Raw genomic sequence first — 10,738 nt, 5'->3', positions numbered from 1 at the left:
GGTGGGGGCGGAGAGGTCAGGAAGAAGATTGCAGGTTAGGAAGGCGGTGCTGAGTTCGAGAGTTTTGACTGAGACAAGGTGGGGGGAGGGGAAATGAGGAAACTGGAGAAATCTGAGTTCATCCCTTGTGGTTGGAGGGTTCCTAGGCGGAAGATGAGGCGCTCTTCCTCCAACCGTCGTGTTGCTATGGTGTGGCGATGGAGGAGTCGAAGGACCTGCATGTCCTTGGTGGAGTGGGAGGGGGAGTTGAAGTGTTGAGCCACGGGGTGGTCGGGTTGGTTGGTCCGGGTGTCCCAGAGGTGTTCTCTGAACCGTTCCGCAAGTAGGCAGCCTGGCTCCCCAATATAGAGGAGGCCACATCGGGTGCAGCGGATGCAATAGATAATGTGTGTGGAGGTGCAGGTGAATTTGTGGCGGATATGGGTGCAGGTGAATTTGTGGCGGATATTTTATTACCAAATTTATAAGCATTTTTGTGCTGCGGACCATCCTTGTTCACCAATTTGCTGGCCTGACATTGTTAAGTATTGCTAGAAATGTAGAGTCAATCTATGGATCCAAGATCTTCAAGATTATGCCAAGTTACATTTACACAAGGATGAAACTCACTGGACATACCTCCAGAGGAATTTTGTTTTGGCAGATCTGTCGCACTGTGAAGGTGGACCTTTGTAACAATCCGTGGATAACGAATAATAATGTTCCAACATGTCACTTCTGGTTTGTCAAGGGTCAGCTCCCTAGGGTTAAAAGTTAGGACAGAACAGAAAGTGTTGTCAGTAACATTCACAGTTGAGTACGTTGACATTTTTCACGATAGTGTTCTTGAGTTACTTGTCCAAGGTTATCTTCAAGCTCTTCAGTAACTGATGATAGACCGACTGTATAGCGTAATCTATTTTGTTAATTCAGTTAGCTAAGACTCAAATCACAAGAGGGTGGGCCCAATTCACTGAGATTTTAGCAAATGAGATGTCCTAACACAGAACATAGAGCTTCAACTAAAATAAGTACGTTTACATCACCAAAGGAAATGACATCACCAACCCAAGAAAACCTGAACACAAATAGAAAATCGGGTCACGAACACCAATGCTTCACCAGAGGCTCACTGATATTGTACCTAGTATGGTGACAAAACGTCTGAAAACAAGCGAGCAAACTTACACCCAGAACCTCAACCTGAGCTACAAATCTTCTCAAAAACTCGCTAAGTACTTTTTAAATTAGTATAAACAAGTTCCACAACTTTGGCCCAGATTATCATTCACTGAATTAACACTGCTAGATTGGGTTAGGATATCTGGTCGGCATAGACAGGTTGGACCGAAGGGTCTGTTTCCATGCTGTACATCTCTATTACTCTATGACTATAACTGTTTTAATATTTAAATATATGGAGGCATTGAAGAAATAAAATGTAGCCATCTTAGTTGTAAAGAGCTGTGAATGTTACAGATTCAGTGAAAGTTACTTTTCTTTAAAAAAGTAGGAAATGTTCAAGTGTTAAATGAGAGAAATTGTGTGTTACAGTATGGTGGAGTGCTAGAAAGGGTCACAAACCAAGCGGTCACTGCTGCTGGGGAAAGGATTTTCATGCAATCAGGGTTTTAATGATCCTGCAGCTAGATTGGTGACAAGGGGATGGCACAGCATGGAAGAAGGCTATGTACAGTCTCATATCAGCACCTATTGCAACCCATGGTCTTAAAAAGCAAGAAGATTGGGCAGCACGGTGGCACAGTGGTTAGCAATGCTGCCTCACAGCGTCAGGGACTCGGGATCAATTCCCGTCTCAGGCAACTGTCTGTGTGGAGTTTGCACATTCTCCCAGTGTCTGCGTGGGTTTCATGCGGGTGCTCCGGTTTCCTCCCACAGTCCAAAGATATGCAGGTTAGGTAAATTGGCCATGCTAAATTGCCCATTGTGTTAGGAGAATGGGTCTGGGTGGGTTTCCCTTCGGAGGGTCGGTGTGGACTTGTTGGGCTGAAGGGCCTGTTTCCACACTGTAAGTAATCTAATCCAATCTAATTAAGATTCTCATCATCAAAATGGAGAACTGGGACCCTGGATGAGATAAGGAATGGTTGGTTATTAAAGTTGCATTGCTACTGGAGCTGGTCAGCTTCATGGAACTGCGAACAGCTGTCTAGTCCCATGGAAATCTTAGGACATCAGCAGGCAAGTTGTTCATGAGCTCTCTCTTGACCTGGACACACCCAATTGACATAGATGGGGCATTCACGTTCTCATCCACTCCCCATCCTGAGCATCATTAGGAATGGGGGTGGGACACCCACATGCAGTCTAACCTGACAACATTATACTTCTTTGACCTCAGAATCACAGGATTGTTACAGCCTAGAAGGAGGGCACTCAGCCTATTATGCTTTCATTAGTTCTATTCCCTAGTTCCAATCTCCTGGTTTATCTCTGTACGTCAACTCTATCCAAACAATTATCCAATACCCTTTCAAATGAACCTGCATCCACCACATTTCCAGGCAGTGCATTCAATACTCATTATCTGCAAAAGCTTTTTCTGACATTACCTTTGCTTCTTTTACAGAACATTTAAAATTTATTTTTTTTTGGTAATGCAGGAACTACTTCTGCCTCACTACTTTAGCCAACCTGCATCCTGCCTCTGTTCCATCTTATTTTAAGATTGGAAAATCCAGCCATAAGTTTGCTACCCTGTCTAGTTAAAGACAGGCCCAGATTTTCACTAGAATAGAGAGCCAGCCCTGGGTGAAAATGGCAGAAGTGACCTGAAATTACAAGTCCCAGCACTTACCATTTTTTTTTTGTGGGAATGGGAATGGAACTGGTTCTGGATCCACACATGTGATTTGCAGAGGCAGCCTGCCATCTAAATCATAAACCCCTGTGTGATCTTAGTGAGGTAAGTGACTCAAATCCAAAATGTGCAGACTGGGCTAGAGTAGTAAAAAGTACATAAACTCATTGGAGCTGTCAATCAACAGTTAGGACGGTCTAAAGGATAGTGAGAGCCCGTTTCATCAGATAGTGATGGCTAGCATGAGAGGACATGGCTTTAAATTGAGGGGTGATAGATATAGGCCCGATGTCAGACGAAGGTTCTTTACTCAAGTAGTAAGAGTGTGGAATGCCCTGCCTGTAACAGGAGTAGACTCACCAACATTAAGGGCATTTAAATAGTCACTGGATAAACATAATGGAATAGTGTAGGTTGGATGGGTTTTAGATTGTTGCACTGACCTGTGAAACCATCGAGGTCCCAAAGGGCCTGTACTGCTCTGTAATGTTCTTTGTTCTATGTTCCAGTCAAGACTGTCAAGAGGAACCTGTCAATATGGTCATGCCAAAGTTTTAAAGACATTTGAAACCTCCAGTCTTTAAATCTTTGACAAATATTCTGAAATGTTAAAAAAAATAGCTTTCTACTTCACTCTGTCTGTTGATAAAGAGAAGACAGTGAAGACTGCAGATGCTGGAGATCAGAGTTGAGAGTGTGTTGCTGGAAAAGCGCAGGAGGTCAGGCAGCATCCAAGGAGCAAGAGAATCGATGTTTCGGGCTGGAGCCCTATAATGCAGCATGACTGATTTCACAAGGTTCCATTAGTGGGATGAAAATGTGTTGCTGGAAAAGCGCAGCAAGTCAGGCAGCATCCAGGGAACAGGAGAATCGACGTTTCGGGCATAAGCCCTTCTTCAGGAAGGGCTTATGCCCGAAATGTCGATTCTCCTGTTCCCTGGATGCTGCCTGACCTGCTGCGCTTTTCCAGCAACACATTTTCAGCTCTGATCTCCAGCATCTGCAGACCTCACTTTCTCCTCCATTAGTGGGATGCCTTGCATTTTACAGTTTGATTTACAGATACAAGTGGCTTTGAGTTCTTGGGCCTGTGAATTTATAAGAAATCCAGCTTCATTGAAGTGATGGAATTTGAATATTGTAAATGTGCTTTTTTTATGAGTGTATGTTATTCTCAATATAACAAAGTCTGCAAAATACTTTATCTAGACAAATTTTATTTTTACCCATCTGTGCATAGGTCCTGAGGTCTACAGTGGTTTAAATTAATGGAGAACGCATGGTAGGTAAAAGGGCAAAAGATGATTGGTGGGGGACATGGATTGACATGAGTTATATTTGGCCACCTTCAAGGACCACAATTTCCCCTCCCATGTGGTCAACAATGTCCTCCAGCACATCTCCTCCACTTCCCATACTTCCGCCCTTGAACCCCGCCCCTCCAATTGCAACTAGGACAGACCCCCTGGGTCCTCACCTTCCACCCCACCAACCTCTGGAAACAACGCATCATCCTCTGTCATTTCCACCACTTTCAAACAGACCCCACCACCAGAAATATATTTCCCTCCCTGCCTCTGTGTTCTGCGGTGACCATTCCCTCCATGACTCCCTCGATGGGTCCATACACCACACTAACTCACCCTCCACTCCAGCACCTTCCCTTGCCAACACAGGAAGTAGAAGACCTGTGCCCACACCTCCCCACTCAACTCCACCCAAGGCCTCAAAGGATCCTTCCACATCCAGCAGAGAGTTTCCTGCACTTCCACACATGTCTACTACTGTGTCTGTTGCTCCCAATGTGGTCTCCTCTACATTGGGGAGACAGGATGCCAACTGGCAGAACATTTCAGAGAACTTTTCAGAGAATATCCCATTACCCTGTGGCCAAACACTTCAACTCCCCCTCCCACTCTACTAAGGACATGCAAGCCCTCGGCCTCCTCCACCACCAGAGTCTAGCCACCTGACACCTCGAGGAAGAACGCCTCATCTTCTGTCTTGGGACCCTCCAACCACATGGGATCAATGTTGATTTCGCAAATTTCCTCATCTCCCATCCACCACCCTATCCCAGATCTAACCCTCCAACTCAGCACCACCTTCTTGAACTCTCCTATCTGTCCAACTTCTTTCCCACCTATCCACTCCACCCGCTGCTCTGACCTACCACCATCACCCCCACCTTTACCTACCTATCGCATTCCCAGCAACTTTCCCCCAGCCTCACCCCCTCTCATTTTTCTCTGAGTCCCCTTGGGCCTCCCCTACTTTCCTGATGAAGAGCTTATGCTTGAAACACGACTCTCCTGCTCCTCAGATGCTGCCCGACCAGCTGTACTTTTCCAGCACTGCACTTCATGAGTTGTATTAAGTTGATATAGGGGTGATAAAGGGCCAGAGGGGGGTTCAGGGATACAGGATGTTAAGGAGTTTTAGTGAGTATGGGGCATGGGTTGGCAGTTATTGGACATGGAAGTGTATATGTGTTAATCTTTATTTTCAACAGAGGACATAGTGCTGGTACCCTGATGCTGAATTTCCACTCATCCTGACTCTGCAATGGGCATCTCTCTTGGGTCTTCGCAAGTCACCTAACCAACTCCAAACCAGCCTGAAGATAGGATGTGCGTGTGGCCATTTTTAGAAGTCAGGTTTACAGAGTTCAGATACTCAAACAAGGAACTGAAATCAGGGCCGCAATCTCAATTATAGATTAGTGGAGTAACTCCTCTGACAGTTCAGAGGTCAAATGAGTATGAGTATATGTGTTTGTGAGCATTTATTCCTATCGGCACAATTGAAATATTATAGAAGAGTAAATAGAGTTTTGCTATGAGCCTACCTAACTTCTTGTAGCTGTCATTTGGCACCATGACAGCATCACGCAACACCATTTTGAGGATTAAGCATTCTGCAATCTTAAATTCATGCACTGCAGCAGTGGAATGACATAGCGCTCAGGATATTAATAGGTCAGTAGATACTACTCCAAGAATGTCAATGAAAACAGACCATCATTTTAACTTGGTTGATCTCCAGGGGACAATAATGTTATTAAAGTCACTTTTATCTCATTGTTCTGCTTATGCGAAGCTTCGCCAAGGGGAAATTAGTTTATGACTACTGTAAATCTATCACTGTCTTATGATGAGCACCAACTAACTGAGTCAACTTAGACTATTCATATTTATAGTACAGATCATTGCTTCAATAGAACTGCCTCAGAAAATTCCACCTATGGCAAATTCTTACTATGAAGTGTAAACTTTCCAATTACCCATTTCTCAAATAGTGCATTGTTAATGAATGATTTCTAAAGAAATATTAAATGCTTAGATAAACAGTTCAAAAGAAAATAGGAAACAAAAACTGAAATTGCTGGAAAAAGTCAGCTGGTCTGGCAGTATTTGTAGAGAGAAATTAGATTTAATGCTTTGCGTCCAGTGACCTTTCAGAATTGAGATATAGGAGGAGGGAAGAAAGCGCGAATAAATAGTGGTTGTTGAGATGAATAACATAAAAAGGAATGTTATTATGCATTTTTTAAAAACAACAAAATCAAAAGAGATAAACAAAACAAACTTTAGAGAATTCCCTGCATCTTGTCAGTATTAGTAAAGCTTTATTGACAAACCTTGCTGTGTTTACTATGATTTAGAAAATTAGTAGGAGATTAATAAGAGGAAATAAATCAGAAGAAAAAGAAATTTGAGGCTGAAGTTTGCAATGTTCCTGATTTGTGTGAAAAGAATCAGATACTTTTTGACAAGATTGCAACAACCTTAGCATACTTATTCCATGCAATCCATTGAAGGAGAAGCAGACAAATATTCTGGATGTAGGTTTGCTCACTGAGCTGGAAGGTTCATTTTCAGACGTTTCATTGCCATACCAGGTAACATTGAGTCATAGAGCCATAACATCTTCAGTGAGCCTCTGAATGAAGCACTGGTTGTGTAGCCCACTTTCTATTTATATGTTTGAGTTTCCTTGGGAACATGGGTTCGAATCTCACCATGATAGATGATGAAATTCAACTTGAATAAAATCTGGAATTAAAAGCTATAATTGTAAACAATATTGTTTAAAAAAAGGTTCATTATTGCCTATTGGGAGAGGAAATCTGCTGTTCTGATCTGATCTGGGCCTACATGTGACTCCAAACCCACAGCAATGGATTTTTAACTGCCCTCTGAAATAACCAAGAAAATCACTCAGTTCAAGGACAATAAGGACAGGCAACAGATATGAGCAATGTCAGTGACACCCACATTTTAAAAAATCATTAGTAGTATAGTTGTCAAAGGTGAACTGGATAAATATTGTAAGGAATAAAAGAAATGTAGAGATATGAGCAAAGTACTGTGGAGTGGGACTCACTGGATTGTTCTTTGAAAGAGCTGGCGTAATCTCAATGGATCAAATGGCCTCGCGCGTGGCACCATTCTATGATTCTAAGAGTACAGTTTCATTCATTGTAACATTACATTAAAATACAACTATCAATTTTCATATTATTCAGATGTCAAAAGTATGTCACTTTAAAGGAAATTGATTGTTGTGAGATGCTTGAACTTCGTGTTAAATTCCCAGAGCACATGTCTGCAGTACTGCTCAGCGCCTGCTGGTGGAGCCATTGTGCTCAATTCAAAACTATTACCAACACCACCAGCATGAAAGTGTGTGTCCTGCAGCCTCATACAATCTAGTTTAAAATCACACAACACCAGGTTATAGTCCAATAGGTTTATTTGGAAGGACTAGCTTTTGCTCCTTCAACGGATAGTTGCCAAATAAACATTCCAAAAGCTTTTACTTCCAAATAAATCTGTTGGATTATAACCCGGTGTTGTGTGATTTTTAACTTTGTCCATCCCAGTCCAACAGCAGTTCCTCCACATCATACAGTCTAGTCATTGGTCAAGTACATCCGAAAAATCATGAATAATATTCAGTTATTTTAGTAACTAGGGATGAGATTTAATTAAGCGTTTAGGCAATAATTTATAACCATTTCCCAAATACCTAAACTTTTACCACAGTACAAGGCAACAGTGTTGCAATTAAATGCAAAGAGCAGCTGCTTTGTTAAAGGTAGATGTAAAGACCCAAGTCAAGAATTTCTCTATTCTTAGAAACATTTATGAAATAATGAAAGAAAGCAAATAACAAATAAAACAGTACAATTTGTTTAATATCTCTTCTGGAAGTAATGACTTCAATAGATTCAGCAATTATTTTCTGTGTAGATATCTAATTAACCATCTGGTTCCAGAGTGTTATAGTATTAATTCAGTGTTAAAACAGGAAAAAAAAAGAGGTAGCAGCAAATGCAGTATCATCCATTGACGCAATTGAGAGTATTTTCACAATTTATACATGTTCTTGACAATTGTACTAATCTGAACTTTGATCCTTAATTCTACAGCCAACATGTAATATTGAAGAGTTTTTAAATAAACCTATTTAGACATGTAGTGACCTATTAATCTGCTCATAAGCATACCTTAATCGTGCATGGCTTCTCAATGTTTAAAGCTAGGTTTTAGGTTTGCAATGAAATCATGCAATAAGGTGTCGGTGTCGAGGGATTGGTGGTCCTCTGCCAAGATTCTTGGAAGTTCCTACAGATTGGAGGGTAGTTTATGTAACCCCATTAATTAAAAGAGACGTTGAGAGAAAACAGGGAATCATAGAGCAGTGAGTCTGGTATTGTTAATATAGGAGATGCTAGAGTCCGTTATCAAGGATTTTATAGCAACAGTGGTAGAATCAGACACAGTCAGCATGGATTTACAAAAGTAAAATGGTGAGTGATGTAACTAGTAGGATTGATTAGAGCCTAGGGATTTTGCCCGAAACTTTGATTTTCCTGCTTCTCGGATGCTGTCTGACCTGCTGTGCTTTTTCAGCACCATTCTGATCTAAACTCTGGTTTCCAGCATTTGCAGTCCTCACTTTTGCCTAGTAGGATTGATTAGCGGAGCCAGTAGATTTGGTTTATTTGGGCTTTCAGGAGGCTTTTGACAAAGTTCCACGTAAGAAATTTTCCACTTGGGGTGGCATGGTGGCTCAGTAGCTCAATGTTTAGCACTGCAGCCTCACAGCACCAGGGACCCAGGTTTGATTCCAACTTCGGGTGCCTGTGTGTGAAGTTTGCACATTCTCCCGGTGTCTGTGTGGGTTTCCTTTGGGTCCCCTGATTTCCTCCGACAATCCAAAGATGAGCAGGTTAGGTGGATTGGCCATGCTAAATTGTTCATAGTCTCTAGAGATGTGCAGGCTAAAGAGATGAGCCCAGGGTTACATGGAAAGGGGAGGATCATGGTGGGATGCTTTTCAAAGGGTCAGTGTGGATTTAACACTGTAGGGATTCTATGCTAAGGAATTAATGTTAGAGGTTAAAGTGCATGAGATTTGGAGTTGAGTTGGATAGAAAACTGGTCAGTAGACAGGAAAGAAAGAGTAGGAATAAATAGGTCTTTTTCTGATTGGCAGGCAGTGACTAGTGTGTCACAGGGATTGGGACTAGGACACCAGCTATTCACAGTATATTAGAGATTTAGATGAGGGAGCTAAATACAATATCTCAAAATTTGCAAAAGGCTGGGTGGAAGGGTGAGCTGTGAGGAGGATGCAGAAATGTTGCAGTATGATTTGGACAGGCTGAGAGAATGGGCAAATGCAGTATTAATGTGGATAAATATGAGGTTATCCACTTTGGCAGCAAAAATGGGAAGGCAGATTATTATTTGAATGGCCATAAATTGAGAGAGAACTGTAAAATGAGATGTGGGCGTCCTTGTTGAATGTAAACATGCAAGTGCAGCAGACAGTAAAGAAGGTAAACTGCATGTTGGCCTTCATGAAGAGAGTATTCGAATGAAAGAACAAAGGTGTCTAATACAGGCATTAGTGAGGCCACATATGGAACATTGTGTGCAGTTTTGATCTCCTTACTGAGGAAGAATGTATTTTGTTATAGAGGGAGTAAAATGAAGGTTCACCAAATTAAATCCTAGGATGGCAGGACTGACCTATGAGTAGAGATGGAGTTGGTTAGGATTGTATTAACTGGAGTTAGGAAGAAAGAGGGGGAACCCATAGAAATCTCTAAGATTCTAAGAGGACTAGACAGGTTAAATGCAGGAAGGATGTTCCCAATGGTTGGGGGAGTCCAGAAAAAGGGGTTATGGTTTAATGATAAGAGTTAAACTTTCCTGGACTAAGATGAAGAGAAATTTCTTCACCTAGAGAGTGGTAGGCCTGTGAAATTCACTACCACAGAAAGTGGTTGAGGCCAAAACATTGTGTTTTCAAGTAGGAGGTAGATATCGTTCCTGGGGTGAAAGGGATGAAGGGATATGGTGAAGAGTGGGATTAGGGTACTGTGCTCAATGATCAGTCATGGGGTTGAATGGCCTACTCCTGTCTTGGATGTTTCTATGTTTCCTAGATTTACGCAAATAAGTGAAACAAATGAATACTGCATTCAACACTGACTGGTGAAATAAGCTAATTCTACATTTTGTAAAACAGATCCCACTTGGAGTTTGCTGTGAATTTGTTCATTGGACTCAGGGACAGTACCTAAATCACTGGATCTGTGAAGCAGATGTGGGACTGAAACAACTATAGTGCACAGCATTGAAAGTCAGCCCTCAAAATTCACAGATATTTTAAAATGCTATTGTATATACCATTGTTGTACATAATAGAGGTTAAAGAGATGTTAGTGAAATATTCTTGATGGTCTATTAGTGAGAAATGATAAGAATCAGCATTGGAATTGAGGACTTATGAATTTGCAGACAACAGGAAACTGTGGGGATAGTGTTGATAGCACGTTGTTCTCAATATATTAACTTTACAATCCAAATTCACTTGATTAGCTTTTCCAATGCTGCAGTTTTAATTGATAACTATGTGAAA

The 10,738-nt window shown here is 41.6% G+C and overlaps 1 protein-coding gene across 4 annotated transcripts in view; it reads right to left on the bottom strand.

The window, feature by feature from the left end:
- Positions 1–10,738, bottom strand: part of LOC122557343 (calpain-5-like) — a 158,666-nt gene that overhangs the window by 20,108 nt on the left and 127,820 nt on the right. For all 4 annotated transcript variants that reach the window (XM_043704950.1, XM_043704953.1, XM_043704951.1 and 1 more), the window contains one exon: positions 619–740. In XM_043704950.1, the coding sequence (XP_043560885.1) occupies positions 619–740 (122 nt within the window). The remainder of the gene's footprint in view (positions 1–618; positions 741–10,738) is intronic.

Source organism: Chiloscyllium plagiosum, chromosome 15 (genome assembly GCF_004010195.1).
Source record: "Chiloscyllium plagiosum isolate BGI_BamShark_2017 chromosome 15, ASM401019v2, whole genome shotgun sequence".
Taxonomy (NCBI): Eukaryota; Metazoa; Chordata; class Chondrichthyes; order Orectolobiformes; family Hemiscylliidae; genus Chiloscyllium; species Chiloscyllium plagiosum.
The sequence above is the reverse complement of the archived record's forward strand: the minus strand, read 5'-3'. Positions and strand labels throughout refer to the sequence as shown.